General features: G+C 39.6%; 2 protein-coding genes and 2 non-coding genes across 6 annotated transcripts; 3 read left to right on the plus strand and 1 right to left on the minus strand.

Annotated features, from left to right (window-relative positions):
* The first annotated feature begins 198 nt into the window (after window positions 1-198).
* trnap-agg (transfer RNA proline (anticodon AGG)) lies at window positions 199-270 on the plus strand. The gene has a single exon. It is a non-coding gene; the product is annotated as a tRNA-Pro (tRNA).
* Window positions 271-988: 718 nt separating this feature from the next.
* trnap-ugg (transfer RNA proline (anticodon UGG)) lies at window positions 989-1,060 on the plus strand. The gene has a single exon. It is a non-coding gene; the product is annotated as a tRNA-Pro (tRNA).
* Window positions 1,061-1,967: 907 nt separating this feature from the next.
* On the plus strand, window positions 1,968-12,717 carry slc23a1 (solute carrier family 23 member 1). Of its 2 annotated transcripts, XM_058416309.1 has the most exons (14): window positions 1,969-2,224; window positions 3,283-3,441; window positions 5,951-6,108; window positions 6,199-6,287; window positions 6,407-6,474; window positions 8,197-8,378; window positions 8,646-8,766; window positions 9,037-9,193; window positions 9,695-9,842; window positions 9,965-10,070; window positions 10,383-10,512; window positions 11,133-11,276; window positions 11,490-11,585; window positions 12,284-12,716. In XM_058416309.1, exons 1-14 carry the CDS (start codon window positions 2,147-2,149, stop codon window positions 12,547-12,549), a joined length of 1,902 nt encoding a protein of 633 aa, XP_058272292.1. In that variant the 5' UTR covers window positions 1,969-2,146; the 3' UTR covers window positions 12,550-12,716. The 2 variants fall into 2 exon arrangements, with proteins under 2 accessions (XP_058272293.1, XP_058272292.1); XM_058416310.1 differs by lacking the exon at window positions 3,283-3,441 and having other exon boundaries at window positions 1,968-2,224; window positions 12,284-12,717.
* Window positions 12,718-12,810: 93 nt separating this feature from the next.
* prob1 (proline-rich basic protein 1) lies at window positions 12,811-18,454 on the minus strand. 2 transcript variants are annotated; one of them, XM_058416308.1, is made up of 4 exons: window positions 18,186-18,454; window positions 17,980-18,031; window positions 17,407-17,688; window positions 12,811-17,304 (listed from the first exon to the last, which is right to left on the minus strand). In XM_058416308.1, the coding sequence occupies exons 3-4, from the start codon at window positions 17,591-17,593 to the stop codon at window positions 13,703-13,705; spliced, it is 3,789 nt and encodes a 1,262-aa protein (XP_058272291.1). In that variant the 5' UTR covers window positions 17,594-17,688; window positions 17,980-18,031; window positions 18,186-18,454; the 3' UTR covers window positions 12,811-13,702. The 2 variants fall into 2 exon arrangements, with proteins under 2 accessions (XP_058272291.1, XP_058272290.1); XM_058416307.1 differs by having other exon boundaries at window positions 12,816-17,688; window positions 18,186-18,449.
* Between the last annotated feature and the right edge of the window lie 639 nt (window positions 18,455-19,093).

The raw sequence follows: 19,093 nt of genomic DNA on the forward strand, positions 1-19,093 counted from the left end.
ATCGGATCACACGGGCCAGCCTTCGCTTCTCGCATGCATCAATGAGCCTCGGCCGTCCATGACCCTGTCTCCGGTTCACCACTGTTCCACGGGATCCCTTGCTTTGTTGTTAACTTGACTTTGTGTAACCGACCCTCCCTTTTCCTGGACTCCAGGCCTTGAAGTTGTAACGTACATTGAACGTGTGTTACGGTGTCTGGCTCGTTGGTCTAGGGGTATGATTCTCGCTTAGGGTGCGAGAGGTCCCGGGTTCAAATCCCGGACGAGCCCAGGTTTTCGACTGCGTGGTAAAAAATTGGAGTGCAGGCTGCTTGGACATTGTCGATAGGGAGTTTCAAATCCCAAGACAATCTAACGCAAATTTGAACAAAAATTAGGTGATGTAACCTAATTAAGAACTTGTAGATGTAACCTGGTGACTTCCGCTTCACACAACTTCTTGTCACAGTTAAACAGCACCGCTAGACCTTCATCAAGTCAAACAAAAGAGACATGCTTTTACCTGGATCAAAATCTGCAGTGAATTATCTTATTGCATGCCGCTAAGATGTGCACATACTAACAAATTCCAGCACAAACGTGTGCCAAAAACGATTCACTGTAAAAAAAAAAAAAAAAATATAGAAAGTGCAGCAGAGATTAAGTCACTCAAACCAGCATAGCTATACCTTCAAGTCAAACAAAAGAGACATGCTTTTACTTGCAGCACAATCTGCAGTGATTTATCATATTGCATGGCCCTAGGTTGTGCACTCACTATGAAATTCAAGCATAAGAATATGCCACAAACGATGCAGTTCATTGAACACGTCCCCACGAATGCTGCTTGTTGATGTCTCCTATCCAACAGAATGGACTTAGTGAAATTATTGCAGCAGTAGTGAAATGAAAAGTTTAGCACGAGTTTATTGAACAAAATGTTCGTTTGCAGGATACAGTTTTTGTAATTGTATAAGCGCATCAGCCCCGAAGCTAGCAAGGTTGTTGTGGCTCGTTGGTCTAGGGGTATGATTCTCGCTTTGGGTGCGAGAGGTCCCGGGTTCAAATCCCGGACGAGCCCACCTTTTCCTGTTAATGCAAAACTTCTTTATAGACGTTATTTATATTGTGGATTAATTTGTGGTTTTGAAATTTGATAACTTAAATAACCATCTGCAATTCTGAAAGTATAATCATTGTGGTCAATCTTAGCCTCCATCATTAGTCCTGACATTATGCTCATGTGCCTTGTATAACAATTCCAGATTTTTGGAGTATTTATTATAGAATTGATTTTGGTTAAAAAAATAAAAAATAAAAAAATAAAAAAAACCTTTATGACATTTGATAGCTGCTTGTTTAATGAAAGCTAACGAAATGTGGCACAAGTTTCATATTTTATACCCAAGATTTTTCCAGTTCTCAATCATTCATGGGAACATTTTTGAATACTTTTCAAACTTGAGATGTGCCCATATTAAGGAAATACAACTTTTTTCCATTGAAAAATTATTAATGTTTAGCTTAAAGATATATTTTTCCAGATATTTTGAAGGGATTTTTTGTGTTTCGTGTTCCTTATAAAATCATTTTGGAAATTTTCTTAAAGGGTGCCAATAGCTTTGGAGTGTAGCTCTATGTTAGCTGGGTGTGAGCCCTGAGGTGATGCAATCAGGAGATACAGTCAATAAAATGAACTTTGTTATTAAAGGGTTTTATATTTTTTCCTAGTTGTAAATGAATAGCCTGAGATTTTTTTCCCCACAGGTTTTATTTCACCAATACTGACGGATCGATTTCGACACTTTCTCTCTCTAGTATTTACAGATTTCTTTCTTTTAAGGGAGGAGTTGATCGTATTTCTAAAAGATCTTTGTGAAAACTCTTCCCCAAGCTAAGCATTACTCCCACATAACTACACGAAGCCTAATCTCACATGTTTTATCACTTGGCCTTGTTTTTCCTCGTTTGCTGAGCATGAAGCATCTTCCGTCACTCTCCACGCTCTGCTTTCTCAGAAAGAAGCTCTCGAATGCTCACTGATGAGCCGGGCAGTGTAAAGTCCAGCCAGAGGCAGATCATTAACCTGCTTAATCTGTCCCGGCTCCCCTCTCTTCTATAAAGCCAGCTACTTGTTGGACGGCATGTAAAATAAAGTATCAGTATCATGGGCCCTGCAGAGCCTGCGCTCTCATCCAGCCTCCACAGGCCGAGGAAGCCCTCCAACGCCGAAGATGAGCCTAAGGTAAAAGCAAAACAACTCACGGTCGTAGCTTATCTGTGAAATCAATCAATAAAGCTTGGCGATGCAGCTTACTGTTTAACTGGAAAACTTTCTGGGGAAGAATAAATGCTTTCAGTTTTGTATAGAATTAACCTACACTAATATGTGCTGTTTATTTTGACAACTTATATTGTCTCTAGCACAGCTGAAGAGACTAAAGAGCACATTGTACAACAGTGGTTCTTTGTTCTCGTGAATTTCAGGTCATGCTGTTGTCTACTGTGGAGTTTTTCCATTCCAAAAAAGTATCATACTGTAACTATACTGTAGCTCTCATCTGGATCTGCTTTTCTGACTGCAGTATACTTCAGTTTCCAATAAAAGGGTTTCCAGAGCTCATGCAAAGAAAAATATCACTCATTTATATTTAATTAAAAAAAATAAAATGGTTCTTTGTGGTCTTAAATTGTTCAAATCAGGGTTCTTCTTTGCTAAAGAATTGCATAGAACCTTTAATTTTTTTTACTAAGTGACTCAAATCATATGAAATAACTGAAAAGATATGACGGGGGTCAGGCTGATGAATGCAGATAAAAGATTGTTTATTTGTTTGTTTGTTTGTTTGTTTGTTCAAAATCCAGTCTGATTGACCGAAACAAATGCTTTCAGTTGACAGATCAAATATATATAAAATGGAAAGCTATTTAATTTAATTAGTATTTAGAAATTTCTAGTAATTCATTTTGCCATTCAAAAATAAATAAATAAATAAATAAATAAATAAATAAATAAATAAATAAATAAATAAATCTTGCACTCTAATTGCAATTAATGACAAGGCCAAATTTTTTAAAGAATGGCAAAGAAGTGGCTTATTTTGCGTCCAGCTAATCAAATCTAGTAAACTGTTTCTTGCAACTCAGATCACTGCGGTTAGCAAAGGATGTCCAGAAAATGTGATATGAAACTGGAACGTGACATTTTTCTCAGCTTCACAGTCTAAACTCTGTCAATCATTGAGTAAAGTCTGACTGATGAAAAGCTCTGTGTGTGCTTGAGTGACCTCGTCATTTTTCCAGTTGCCCCTTGAAGATGACCGTGTCCAGGAGCAGGCTGCTGAGGGGGTTGAGGGCATTGAGCAGATCTCTGAAATCCATGCTCAGACACCAGGCTTTGACATGATCTACAGAATTGAGGATGTACCTCCCTGGTATTTGTGTATTTTGCTTGGACTACAGGTATAGATCATGCCCACACTGTTTACTTGAGCTGCACTTTATTCAAGCACACTCGACATCCTCCAAGACAACTGACATTAAGTTATATAAACATGTATAAAAGCTTACAGCGGGTGTCGGCTGTCACAAAGCCTGATTCAGCGACACTTTCGGAGCTAAATGAGGTTATAATGTCATGACAAATGTGGTAGCTCAGCGTACTTCTGTAATTATAAGTCACATAATGGTCACGTACTGTTGCTAAGTGAGGTTAATCTGTAAATTGAACATTTCCAGTTTAGCTACTTGGCTGTTAACGTCATCATGAAAAGCTGATACTGACAGCAGAGATATAAATACTCTGGCCTTAAGTCAATAAAATTTTAGATTTCTGTTCATAAGATTATTATTAATACTTTACCACAATAATGTAATCTTTCTGTTTAAAAGATTTGTATAAATAGTTTGTATAAAACTCCATGATGCTGTTATGATAGAAGGCATATACAAATAAACAAAGAAATAGATGGGTGGGTAGGTGGGTAGGTAGGTAGGTAGGTAGGTAGGTAGGTAGGTAGATAGATAGATAGATAGATAGATAGATAGATAGATAGATAGATAGATAGATAGATAGATAGATAGATAGATAGATAGATTTTGATTTGATGCTCGACACTTCATTTCAAACTAACAATGTTGGTTGTAATGGCACTATAACCTTATGTCATACAGTGAGGTTTCATAACACATAACACAACTATGTCAACAATGCTTTGGATAAGAGTAGTTCCTCCACACCAAACTCACTCATCCATGTCTTTCTGGACCTTGCTTTGTGCACTGGTGTGCAGTCATGATGGAACAGGAAGGGGTCATCCCCACAGTGACGAATGTCTGACCAATGGCATGTCTTCATATTAAGCTGAAGCATTAAGAGTTCCTTTCACTGGAACTAAGGGGCCGAGCCCAACCCCTGAAAAACAACACCTGAATTCAATGATTTAGAGGGGTGTCCCAAAACTTTTGCCAATATAGTGTAATTGATCAGAAGACTGATCATCTTCATGACAGCTGCTAACTGTGGGAATGACTTTTCTTAAATGTTTATGTAGGTTTGTGACATTTGTCAGGAAGCACTTTTATGCAGTTATAAGACTAGGAACACTAATCTAAGAAAATGACCATTTGTTTTTCCCCATCTACTAATTGCTCCATTGCTTTCTTGCATATTTTCCCTTTATACTGGACATTTCTTAAGCTTCTGACTTTTTATGGTAGATGAGTTACAGTTATAAACATAGGCATGTCAGTAGCTATATGTATAAAAGTTTCCAAGATATAATGTATATAATGGCTTACATGAAAATTATTAATTACATGAAAATATAAACGTATATAATGGCTTACATGAAAATTATGCAATATATATTGCAATATATTAATGATTTATATTTAGGTTTCTTTATGTGTTATTTAACACATTAGTTGAACATGAGCAAACCATAAATGGCCAACCAAAAAAGGCAAATAATTAATGACTGCATTCACTAATATTTATCCCATCCAAAATGTCTTTTATAAATCTATAGTGACTGAATATTAACACCTTAGTAAATATATCTGCAATATATACAGTAACTGGCAGAAAAGAGGAAGTAGTAGCTAAATCTGTAAAGCTCTTGGATGCTGTTGGGAATTTCACCATCAAATGCCAGCAATGTCTTGCTGTCACTGGTGGATCCAGGAGCAAGAGCCTTAAACCTCAAATACCTGCTCAGTTGTATAATGTCTCATTTAGGCCATTTTGGATAAAATGTGGGACAGTGGTTAAGGCTCTGGGTTGTTAATGGGAGAATTGCTGTTCAGGCCCCAGCACCATCAAGCTTCACTGGTGGGCAATTGAGCAAGGCTCTTAACCCTCTCTGCTCCAGGGTGCACTGTATCGTAGCTGCCCCTGCACTCGGACCACTCAACTGGGATATGCGAAGAAAAGTGTTCTGTAATGTATGTGTGGCGATGAAGTCTTCGTGCTCTCAGTTCTTCTAAATGTAAAAATTCAGAACTATAGATGAGTTAATATTTGGAGTTCAGGAGGTTATTATCATTTTGGAGCATAATGTAATGTACTATTTGTACTATCAGTTATGTGGGCTTAGTTGTAGTCGTGGAGTAAATGCAGGTCAATGCAAAAGCGTGTTACGCTAACGTTTAAACGAACATCAATTAACGTGTGTTAGTTTGTTAAAATGAAACATGGTTTGTTAAAAATTAAACTCGCTGTTTGTTAACATCACTTATCGCTTATTAATGATGAAGTTCATGGTTTGTTAATGTACACTAATGCAGTAAGATTGGTTAAGAAAGTTTTTAATGTAAAACGCAGCCAGAAGTTGTTTCACCTTTGACCTTATTAGGTCCTTAATTCTTCTTAATTCTAATAACGTCTAACCTTAATTCCAAGGTTTCAAAGTGCTGAGGATTCCTGTATATATCCCTCTCTCTCTCTCTCTCTCTCTCTCTCACTCTCCAGCACTACCTCACATGTTTCAGTGGCACCATCGCCGTGCCTTTCCTTCTGGCCGATGCCATGTGTGTAGGCCGGGATCAGTACACTGTAAGCCAGCTAGTCGGGACTATTTTCACCTGCGTGGGCATTACTACTCTTATCCAAACCACTTTTGGTGTCAGGTGAGTCTCTTAGACACGACTTATCATAAACAATTTTATTTATTTATTTTAGTTCATCATATATCTCCATATATGCTACACTCTGTACAGGTTGCCCCTGTTTCAGGCCAGTGCGTTTGCTTTCCTCATACCTGCCCAGGCCATTCTAAGACTGGAGAGGTGGAAATGTCCTCCTGAAGGTATAAACCCTGACTATAACCTGCTGCCACCGTGCACTGCTTCCAGCCGCTGCTGTGTGTATTCAACATGATTAACATGCTCATGATTTTTGGCACTACATGCTGCTGATATTTTGCAGAGGAGATTTATGGAAACTGGACCCTGCCCCTCAATACCGCACATATCTGGCAGCCCCGGATTAGAGAGGTATTAATCACTATGTTCTTAAAGTCCCTGTGGAGAATTCCAACAAATACCAAGCATTTTCCTAGTCCCATTTAATCACCATTGTAAGCCTACTGTCTAGATTTATCCCCTTGTAAAATGGATCATCATCATTTTATGTTATTTCCTTAAGAGCTTAAATGTTTAATTTGGTCATAAAATAAATTTATGACTATTTTTGTGGCCCATTATATCCTTATAAGCAGCGGTTTATGCAACTTTTGGGTCATAAATCTTGAAAAAAATATGAACATCACGATCCAACAATCACAAACAAATGTCTTTTGAAACAAATCTGGTTTCCCCACTGAACAAATTAATTATACATCAAAAATAAACATTTTCCTCTCCACCTTAGCAGCAATAAATTATCAGTCACAAAGAAATGTCTCATAAATTTCAATGAAAATGTAAATTTAAACATGAAAATCTAGTCTTAGTAGGCATGCGGCACTTTTGTGGCTGTTCTAGGATGCATTCCCCCCAAAAAAGTAAAAGATTATATCAATAAATGTTAGTTAATACCTAGCCCAACCTCAGAGAACCCAACCTGCATATCTGATTTGTTTTGTACACATTTCTGGCCACAAGCTTCAGAATCTTGAAGGTTTCTATTTTTTCTTTATTTGTCTATGTATGTCGGTTTCATTACTGTGACACAATGAGCTTTTTGGAACAAAACTAGTTAGGAAACATCATGTATAATTTGTGGCATTATATCTTTAAAAGCTACTAAAGATAATGATAAGTAAATAGGGATGGCTCACATCAGCGATGTCAGTCAAACTATTCATCCAGTGCTGTTTTTGTTCGAGGTTTAGAAACAAAAAGATGCTTTTTTGTAAAGATTAGAAGAGTCATGACTCATGAGATTACTTTACTGTGCTTTATTTTACCATGTGTGTACTGTATGTATTGTACTATGCATTGTTTGTCTCGTCTACATGTTTCACATTTTTATCTACAAAAGATACGTAATCCTGATCCTGACTCATGATTCATGCATTTGCCAACAATCATGATTATGTTTTTTTCCTATTTGTATGATTGAATATGTGAATGTACACCGATCAGGCGTAACATTATGACCACTGAGAGGTGACGTGAATAAGACTGATGATCTCCTCATTATGGCACCTGTTAGTGGGTGGGATATATTAGGCAGCAAGTCATTTTGTCCTCAAAGTTGATGTTAGAAGCAGGAAAAATGGACAAGGATTTGAGTGAGTTTGACGAAGGGCCAAATTGTGATGGCTAGACCACTGGATCAGAGCATCTCCAAAACTGCAGCTCTTGTGGGGTGTTCCCGGTCTGCAGTGGTCAGTATCTATCAAAAGTGGTCCATGGAAGGAACAGTGGAAGGAACTGGCGAAGGGTCGTGGGTGGCCAAAGCTCATTGACGCACGTGGGGAGAGAAGGCTAGCCTGTGTGATCCGATCCAACAGACGAGCTACTGTTGCTCAAATTGCTGAAGAAGTTAATGCTGGTTCTGATAGAAAGGTGTCAGAATACACAGTGCAGGACAGGTCAGGGCTGTGACCAACACAATATTAGATAGGAGGTCATAATGTTATGCCTGATCAGTGTATGTAACAGCACTTGGGTTCCAGTGATTTCCCTGCCTTTAAGAATTTTTGGTCAGAACTCAGAGAGCTTCAAACAATGCAATTCCAGTCATGTAACATTTACAACTCTGGCCTACAGATTCAAGGGGCCATTATTGTGTCTAGTATGGTGGAAGTGGTAATTGGGCTGGTGGGGATTCCTGGACTCCTGCTCAATGCCATCGGGCCTCTGACCGTCACCCCCACCGTGTCCCTGATCGGCTTGTCCGTGTTCCAAACTGCCGGAGACCGTGCAGGCAGCCACTGGGGCCTCTCTCTGCTGTAAACACACTTGGATTTTAACTTTTTTTTTAATGTCCTGTTTATATTTTTTCTCAGAGCAAAGCTAGGTCTGTTTTGCATGAATGAAAAGAGTCACTGAGCAGTGAATTGATTGAGATGTTATAGAATTCAAGGCTTGGATAAATCTTGCCTTAAGCATTTACACAAGGTTCAGTGAATCTGTTTCTTTCATTCATGTTGAATGTGTCAGGATGTGAGTCATCTTATCACTTGGATATGTGTTATGTGTGTGCTCTGTCTCACCAGATGCATCTTCTTCATTGTGCTCTTCGCTCAGTATCTCAGAAATTGGGCCGCCCCCTTTCCCTTTTACTCCAGACAGAAAGGCTGTCACACCTTTCGTTTCCAGATCTTCAAGATGTTTCCGGTATGAAGCAACATTTACCCTTAAACATAGTCATATTGCTTGGAAACCTTTGTGACTGTTCTTGTGTGCTCCTCTGGGCTCTGTCACTCTGACCTAGTAGACCATAAACCTGTCTCACTGGAATGCAGCACAGTGTGTGGAGTTCATCACGCTCCTATCATCTTCCACTTATAGCTGCAATGGCAAAGTTTACTGATACATTGCAGTGAGGTATCGCTCCAACCTCTGATTCAAACTCTCACTATCTCCGCTGTGCTTCATTTTTGGCAGATCATCATGGCTATCATGCTGGTTTGGCTCGTGTGTTATATCCTCACTTTGACAGACGTGTTACCCAATGACCCGGAGAAGTACGGCTACAAGGCTCGAACCGATGCCAGAGGAGAGATCATGTCCCAGGCACCATGGTTTCGCATGCCCTATCCCTGTAAGTATTAAATCAAACTGAGTGTGAAGAAAGCAAGCACCAGAAACATACAGTATAAAGTAGCTCTTGCACAACATTTGCCAAAATCAATAACAATAGGAATCTTAAAGTGGTAGTTTGTATTTCTGAACCTCTTGCTTCCTTGAAAGAGAATTGCAGTTGTAATGAAACCACTGACAAGCCTTTCATCATCTGTTGGGTTGCCTTTAAAGGGGAAGGTACTAGATTATAGGCCGGAAAAAATGTTAACAGAAGCCTGAAATGAAGAAACTGTCCGCAACCACTGCATGTCAATGTGGGATGTCTGCACATGTGTATTATAAACTTTACCTTTAAGTAACTAGCTTATCATGAAGTGTGTTTTTACAATGCATGGTCATAAACACACACACACACACACACACACACGGGCTCCAAAAGATTTCAAAGCCATGTTTAGAAGTCCTCACAATGCTCATTCAAATGTGATGATAACTTTGTTACGTATGTTATGTGGCCCAGGTCAGTGGGGTATACCCACAGTGACGGTAGCTGGCGTGCTGGGAATGTTTAGTGCCACTTTAGCTGGCATAGTCGAGTCTATTGGAGACTACTATGCCTGTGCCCGTCTTGCTGGAGCTCCCCCACCTCCTATTCATGCCATCAACAGGTTTATAGATGAGCTACACTGCATAACATTACATCTCTTAATAATTCTTAATCATTTCATAAATGCGAGTTGTACTGTATAATGGTACTGACTTGGATGCTTCTGCTCCCTGTTTCTTTTAGAGGGATCTTCACAGAGGGTGTGTGCTGCATCATAGCAGGCTTGTTGGGAACGGGAAATGGCTCCACTTCCTCCAGTCCTAATATTGGAGTGCTGGGCATTACCAAGGTGGACTTAGCAACTGTATACAGCATTGCATATAGAATGCTCTTCTACCAGATGGCTAAGTCGTGTCATGTTGTTAGAGCTTTACTTTAAAGGGTGCAGCAGATAACACACTGATAAATGTATCTCTAAAGCTCTTTCATGTAATGCTTTTTCTTTTTCAGTTTCTTAAGTTTTCAGTGTTATCATCTATGTGCTGGACTTTATCCTCCCAGGTTGCTGATGTGCAGTAAAACTCAGATCAATGGCAAAAGAAATTAACTATGACACACCTAAAATAAAATAGAATTGTAATGAACTTGTGTTCCTGCACAGGTGGGCAGTCGGAGAGTGGTGCAGTATGGGGCAATCATAATGTTACTATTAGGAACCATTGGGAAGTTCACAGCCTTGTTTGCCTCGCTGCCGGATCCAGTGCTGGGAGGTTTATTCTGCACCTTGTTTGGTAAGAGGCTTCTGCAGGTTTGTTGCGTCCACAGTGGGGCAGTGTGGAGCCAGAGAGCTTCGTGACTCGATGCCATTACATGGCATGTTGACGTTCTCACTGTTCTTTCTCTTCCTGTTACACACAAGAGCAAACTGTTAGCAGTAAAGACTGTTGAGTAACATTTACAATATCGTTCAGCAACCATATGCACTAAGCAAGAGCTCATGAATTGTACAATACATACTTAAGTCACTACTGTTAACTATGAGTGAATACCGAACAATTTCTCAAAAAATAATGATAGTCATGGCTTTCAGTTAATTATGATCTAAGCCTTAATTACAGAGTCTTGTAGATCTCCTGAAGAACTACAGAACTACTGTTGCAAAGTAGCCTCCACAAATAAGTAAGGTAAAACTATAAATAGTATATTTCACTTCACAGTACTGTTCCAGATCTTCATTATCTCCTTGTGAAGGATGCAGTAACATCGCTATCATTAGCATCAATAAGTCCTAAGATAGGTGAAAATAAGTTATAGAACAGTTTTGAAAAGCGTTAAGCACGACTGTAACAGAAGTAGCTTTTTTTACATATATTTTACAGACCCTTTGTAATTTTATTTGGCTTCCAAACAGGTATGATCACGGCTGTGGGTTTGTCTAATCTGCAGAGTGTGGACCTGAACTCCTCACGAAACCTTTTTGTCCTGGGGTTCTCCATGTTCTCTGGCCTTATGCTCCCCAATTACCTGGACACTCACCCAGGCAGCATTAAGACAGGTCTGTGTGTGTGTGTGTGTGTGTAGTTTTCCCTGTTTGTTGTAATCACATTCCTCCCTCTTCAAACTACATTCTTCAATTAGTTTCCCTCTAGTTACTGATTCATTTATAGTAGTTACTGGATAATAAATCTTAAGACCATGGAGTTTAAAGAGATTACACATTAAAAATGACTTCTTGTACACAGTAATGTTTTAATGTTGATATATTCAGGTGTCCCAGAGCTGGATCAAATCCTTACAGTTCTCCTGACCACAGAGATGTTTGTTGGAGGATTCATAGCATTTGTACTGGACAATACCATTCCAGGTACATCATTATTTTATAGACATAAGGACAACTATCACCTGATAGACCCACAGCACCGATCAGTCATTAACAGCTGTGGACAGTGCATGTAATTCTTGACTAAAACTATCTGTAAATCTTTTTTTATAGCATTTTTATGATGCACCTATACATTTATTCCATTACATTTTAACACAAAATGCCCTGCATGTACTCAGTTTCCTTTGTTGCAGCATGTCAGTCTATAATTATTACAGTGAAATCTGAGGAAACTGGATTGGATAAACTGAATATGATGCACACTGAAACGTAAACAATCCAATCCTAGAGCAGAAAAGCTTTCAGTTGTTTAACAGTAAACTGTCTCTATCATAGAGCAATAGCTTTAATAGGACAAAACAAAAAGATTGGCAGATGAAACAAGGCTAAAAACCATTCAAAACGTATCTAAAAGATATATAACAACAAAGTATTTTCATATAAACTTTGCCGTTTAATTTGATATTACATATTCCTGCAGGTTTAACGAATAAAACTAAAAATAATTTCAAAATTTTCTTTTAGTCTGCAGTCAGAGAGTTTATACTGTACTGGTAATCAAAAGCAGGTATTTTTGTACTTTAACTCAAGTAAGGTGTCTATTGTCGCTCAAGTACAGGATCTGGGTATTTTGTCCACCACTGGTCATTAAGCTACTGCTGATCTGTATTTTTATCCAGGTACAAAAAAAGAGCGTGGTCTCACTGACTGGAAGGCTGAGGTCTCTACAGAAATTGGTGGTGTCAATTCAGACACATATAATTTCCCAGTCGGCATGGGGATGGTAAGGCGGCTTGATTGTCTTCGCTACCTGCCCATCTGCCCCACTTTCCAAGGCTTTAAATTGCGTCGGCGTAAAAGAAGCTTGTGCGAGGAGCTGAACAATAAGAATGACGAAAGCGCAGTAAGGAACACTCCAGGGGCCGCAAACTGCACCAAAGTGTAAACATGTATTCCTCATTATGTTATTATATCATACATTTTATACACTGCTAGATTTTCATATCTGGAAAAAAACAAACAAGCATTTTTTCTTTTTACTTTTCCTTGTTAATGAATCTATTTATTGCTATGCTATGTGCACTGATTTGTGAGAACAGAAAACGCCATTACAAAAATTAAAAGAGTTAAATAAATGTGATCACAATAAGTTTTTATTAGTCATTTGTTTTTATTTGAATTTTTTATATAAAAATTCAATATTTACTATTGACCAAAAAAATTTCGGACATTCATGAAGAGTTAAAAATTGTTGACATGCCAATACAAAGTCATATAACATTAAAAAATACAGTATTATTTTTATTTTAATTTCATTTAGTCCTTTTCTTAATACATGATGGGTTTTTTTCCTTTTTTTGAGAGTGGCCATTAGTAATACTATTGGCTTCTGAAAGGGAATAAACCCATCTGTACTTGTAGGATCTGTAGAAAAGTGACCGATCATATATTTTACTGTATTTTACCAAGGAAACATTTCAAATATAAATAATACTGACGATATAAATGAGTTCTAGTACAAAGTGGTTGTGGCACAAAGCAAGTGCTTCTGTCAGTGTAGTAAACTGAATCATGTGCATCAGTTACTTATATGTGTTTAATATGTCAAACATTCAAAAATACCTGGGAATCATTCTGAAGTGAAGCTTCATCCATTATATATTTACTCTTGAGCTCTTGAGCTCCACATCTCTACACTGTTGGGACCAGGTATTGTCACAAATGCAATAAAATGTGCAAAATTCCAGTAAATGAGGACACGTTCTTGGTCCTCATACAGGAATATAAAGAAAAAAAAGATTGGGGCTTCGTGTATGATTTAGATTTTGTATTTGTGAGAAGATTTATTTACCTTCTTGTCTTTCATTCGACATGGCTTTGTATTGTAAATGTGGGTATTCGTGCATCCTTCAGAATCAATGCAATGACCGATACTAATTCCAGAGGTAGATAAATATCAGTTTGTGCTCAGGTATGGAAATCCTTAACATAATGCAATGTTATTAAACGTTATACAAATTTCATAGATTCTATGTCCAGAGCTAGATGTCTGTGTGTCAAGCAGTTCAAACAGCCTGTACAGGCCTCTGTGTCAACTCTTAAGGTTGTGGTGGTGGCAGCACCTGATGCTGTGGCTGGACATAAGACAGACAATGTGGAGTATACATGGCTGGGATGTGGAGGGAGGAGAAGGGTACGGCACAAGGGGTTGTCATAACAGAACTGGACAAAGTTTGCTGTGGGACGACAACCTCAACATACTGGCAGGTCTCTGGGTCAAAGAGCATCTTACGTTGTGGCAGCTGTGGCATGTCTACATAGAAGCATTGGCCAGTTTCAGGGTCTAGCAGCATGTGTCGAGGATTTGACACATGCTGACTTCCACCCATTTCCGGATACAACATACTAGCACCTCCATGTTTGCCCTCAGCACCAAAGGTTGTGACGAAAGCTGTGCACGGCTGGGTATCTGGAGAAGGCATTTTCTGGCTGGTATCTCCATTCTCCATCTGCTTAGATGTCTCTCGCTGTACTAGGTAGCCATCTGCCATGTATGGCTGAGATAGCAGTCTTTCTTCCACAGATGATGATTTTATCAAGGGGATGGGACCACTTGCTGTAGCAGGCTGGTTATGAGGTGGCATTTGCAGCAAGACAGGGCCTTGAACATAACTAACTGTCCCCATGTTTGGGTAGCTTAGTACATTAGGTTTGTAGAAATATGACGGAAACACTGGCGCTGGAGCAACTGTTAAGATGCAGGCAGAGGGAGGTCCAGCTGAGCTTTGTGATTTGGCTGGTAGGCCTGGAATCTGTTGAGCATCTTTTTCTGCAGATCTTTCCTGGCTGGAGAGCTTACAGCTGCCCTGCTGTTCAGAACTTTCTGAAGGTGGACAATACAATAATGCAGTTGACAGCGGCTGCGTTGGATGCACAGCAAAGATTTTAGGTTTCTCACATTCTGGGTTCCTGATGTCTGCAGACTGCTCATTTTTAGATGGATTAGTTACGGTTCTCTTACGAGCCCGTACTGGCTTGCTTGTGCAAGTTGTTTGTTTCACGTATGTGTTGCTACATTGGACATTTGTTTGGCTCATAGCTGTTGTGCTGTCCTGAGCCTCTGGGGATTTTGACAATCCACAACTGTTTGGCTGGGCTGCATTAATTGGGCTGACCTTTGTAAATCCAGTATGGGGAATTTTGTCATTTGATTCCAGGATAGAGAGAGTCTTTGTTGCACATTCTCTGGAAGCGCTATCAAGAGAGGCCAAATCCATGACTGGGTCCAGTGCAAGAGGTAGATTTGCTTTTGGCACATGTAGTTTTTCATCTCGTTTGCGTACCTTCAGTTTGTTCTCCCTTTTGCTGATAACTGGATGGGGTCCTGCTGTTGTGAAACTATGGACATCTAGCCCTTGTACTGCCTCACTGGGCCCCCTGAATGACAGACTGTATGTGTTTTTCACTAGGCTCCGCATATCCCTCACCACATGCACAGGGGCTATTGCTCTGGATTTTCCTTGGCTCTGAATGCCCATATTTACTGACTGCCCAGGGGGCCTGAGTTCTCCCTTGCCACTCTCCTGATCTTTTTCCAGATTACACTGAGCAGACTTGGACAGGACATTATCTACTGTGTTTGCATCCAGACTACAATCTAGCCCAGCAGACACTGTGGGACTTTGTGTATTTTCTTTCCTCTCACCTGGTTTCTCTTCCTTGGGCTCAATGGATGGATCCTTGACATAATGTTGTTTCTGGGCTGCCTGCAGATTGACACATTCCTCAGGTGTAGTTTTCACTGTGGCTTGTTTGCCAACAGCCCCACTTGTCACTGCACTCAAGTTCCATGCTTTACCCTTTGCTGAGTCACAGGATAGCTTCTCTTTACTGCCCTGGTTTGCCTCCTTACTGGGACTCAGCTTCTCTTGTTCAGTTTCAGAATAGGCAGCTATTTCAGTACCACTTCCCTGAATCTGAGTTCTCCCCAGACCCCCAAGCAGAGGGTTGAAACTGTGTTTGGTTATCAGTTTAGGAAGTATTTTGGAGCTGACACTGATATGTTCTTTGATAGATCTGATTGTCTGGGAGTCAGTCTTCAGCGTGGGACTCTGAGATGAAGTATGGCTACTTAAAAGAGTAACTGTAGCCAAGTTCCCTTCATCAATTTCAGTGCACTCTTCCTTAGCACAAGAGGTCAGGAGATCAATATTATTGACTTTGCCATCTGTTTTGATGGGACAGAAGGTTTGATTCTGCTCATGTTGCATCCTCTTTGAAAGGACATTTTTAATAATGCAGGAAGCCAGTTTGGTTTTGCTCGATGTTTCATCCAATGATAATGATTTCTGAAGCTTCTGCTTTTGTTCACTTTGCCCAGACTTGGTTTCGGATCTATGCGAGTCCTGCTGAAAGGCAGCAGGAGTACTGTGCTGACGCTGGAGTAGGTCTCGTGGGTGGTTAAGTGTAGATGCGACGATGTCTTTTTCATTAGCATGAGACTCTGTGTTATCCCGCCTTTTCAGCTGGATCTGCCTCTTTGGTACTGTCTTTGCATTTCTTTCCACTTCTTCATGGTTTTCCAAGGCTACATCAATGCATTCAAAACTGCTAGCCTCTGAGCAAGCTGAAGTGTTATTGTTGTTTGTTGATATAAATGGCATCTCGAAGGACAAGACATCCTTGGACCATTTATAAAAGTCTCTATTAGAAGACAGCTGAGTTGAAGACCAACAGGTAGAGTTGAATACATCCAGGTAATTAGTTTCAGGACATGATGTTCTTGTATATTCCAGTGCAGGAAGACTTCCTACTTCTGTGGTTGTCCCAACTACCTTCGTAGCCATGCTGAATTTTCCTTCGGTATTGTCTGCAGAGCTGCAGTGTTGCCTGCTGATACTGCAGGGTGTTGGTGGAAGCAATGCGGACAACCCGATGCCCTGTCTGTCCTGCTTTTTTAACCTCCGGGAAACAGGAGGGCTCTGGGACTGGTGTTGGTTCCTGGTCGTGAGAAGACGTTTGGAATAACAACGTGGTAGGATTCCTGACTCCTGCTTGTTGGCTATGAGTGTTGAGCTGCAGCTTGCAGGCAGTTTTCTATTTCCAGTATTGAGTGACAGCTCTGCCTGCTCTTTTCCAACCCCTATACCATGCTCCTCCCCCTGGCATTTCAATTTACTGATGATAGATTCACTACTGTCCAGTTTGAACTCAGTGCTGGGTTTATAGTCAGCATTTCTGCAGCTTGCTTGAAGTGTTGCTGGGTGTTCTTCTCGTTTATTACCATTTTGCTCTTGGTTCTTTTCCTGGTGGTACTTGTCTGTACTTCTGGAATTTGGGGTAATTTTGTGCTCCAGGAACCCATCATTTTGATTAGGTTTGGTATCAGTTTGAACAGTGTTCGTCTTACTTTTTAAATAGTCCCATGGTGTTGAATTAGGTGAATTGATAGGAGTACTGCCTTGGTCAGCATTTACAGAATTTATATTTATAAGATTCAGGTTTAAAATTGTTATTTTAGGGCTTGATGAAAATTGTTTTGGTTCTATCGAAACAGGAATTTTGGCAGAATCTTTATTTAGGCTATATATTGTTTTTTCACTTAAATCATATTGTGAAGTTCCTTTGTTCTTCTTCTGCTTTGTTTTGAGGTCTTCAGGTAGGTCAGTGTTCTCAGGTGAAGAGTTTGTCAAGGTTTGTCCTGAAACAGTAACAGAATATGAGGTCTCAGTTGAAATGTTCTCACATGGTGGGTCAGTACAGGTTGTCTGCGTTTCGTCGTCCAGCGCCTCACTATACTCACTGAGTGAACAAAGGGCAGTGCAATATGAACTTGATGAGTCATCCAAGGCATCATCAGCCAGCGCTGGGTTACTTTCCTCCTCATCTCCTCTTGTTGTTTCAAGCTCAAATGCTTTTCCTTTCAAAGAAATCTCACCTTCAAAGTGAGACACATATTCATAGTTTTTCTGAAATTTGTCCTCTGACATGGCTGTGCGGCAAAGGTTGGTATATCTCTGGAGTTTTTGGCTCTGAAAGGAAGCTCTGTACTGACACTCTGAGTCACTTCTGCTGATTTTTTGCCCTCCAGAAAGGAAAAAGAGTGCACATTACAACTCAACAGCACAAATAGTCTTAAAGAAAGACATGTTAGTCAGTGATTAGTTTAGTCGAAATTTCTGAGAACTCGTGCTTGCTCCTGCTTTAATTCATGTTTGTTTTCACACTGTCTTGCTTAAAGCATCCTGTGCTCCTCCAGTGTTTCGCTGGTTATGTGAAATAATGAGTATTCCAGGGTGACAGCTGTTAGTAACGTACAAGAAGCTCTTTTGCCCTGAAGACAATTTAAAACTGTCATGAGATCCAAAACACCCACCTGTTGCAAAACTTCAAGTTAGCTTGTGTAGAACATCCTGTAATTTCCAAAGCTGAAAAAAAAAGATTAAAATAAATGCATTACATGCATCTTGTCGTATAGTGTATATTTATTTACATACCTAGGTAGCTAAAATAAGAAACTTGGCCAAATCGCTGTCTTAAACCCTGTGTTTAAAAAAGTTCTGCAGAGGAAATGAAGCAGACCTTAATTTTTAGCTGCTGAGAGTTGGCCCAGTTTACAGGATCCAGGCCCCATAGGAGTTGAGGTAGCCGCGTGGCAGTTAGCTTTTACAGCAGGTGCTGGTCTGGCTGTGTGGTGAGCTTGCCTCTGGAATCCAGTTTGCATGGGCAGTCCAGTCACAGGGCCAGTTATATATAACTCCCTCAGCCTCATAACATTATCATCAGAGAGATAGAGCTAGGGACTTTTGGAGAATGCTTGGGAAGAACACACAAGCTTCTAAATAACTGGTGGTTAAAAAAGGGGGTCATTTGTAGGATCACATTTTACACTGATTTTGTTTAAGAACATTTTATACTGAACACCTACAAACCATTCAGCTTCCGGTGTTACTGGTGTTTTGTAGTTTTTTAGTCTGCTTTTTTGTTTTGTGCCAGTTCTCAGATCTTTACTGAAGGAAATGAGAGCATGCATGCTATGAGAGCTGAAGCATGTGAACCAGTTGGTCTTTGCAAATGTTTTAATAGCATGATATAATAGGCTGTCTGAACATGACCCTTTGGCATTAGTGCACGCAAGCAGCTCTGGATGTCTCAGATGTATATAATATCCTTTAAGCAGATAAGTGGGCAGTAGTAACACTGTGGTGCTAACGTGACTGAAGCTACATTACATTACATGAAGGTTAATGGTATTGCACAGGCTCTGAATAGGGATAAGACTTATTTTAAAAAGACTTATTTTTTAAAAGGTAAATATTCTGTGCTAAAACATTTTGGCAGTTTCATTTTCTTGGTTTTCTATGAGACTAGTATTGAGTATTAAACTTTATTGTGGGGATATTTTAAGTGTATGATTATGAATAAAAGTAATAATTAATAAACAATTTCATTTTTTTAATTTTATAAATACACTTTTCATGAAATATATA

The sequence above is a fragment of the Hemibagrus wyckioides genome, linkage group LG18 (genome assembly GCF_019097595.1).
Source record: "Hemibagrus wyckioides isolate EC202008001 linkage group LG18, SWU_Hwy_1.0, whole genome shotgun sequence".
NCBI lineage: Eukaryota > Metazoa > Chordata > Actinopteri > Siluriformes > Bagridae > Hemibagrus > Hemibagrus wyckioides.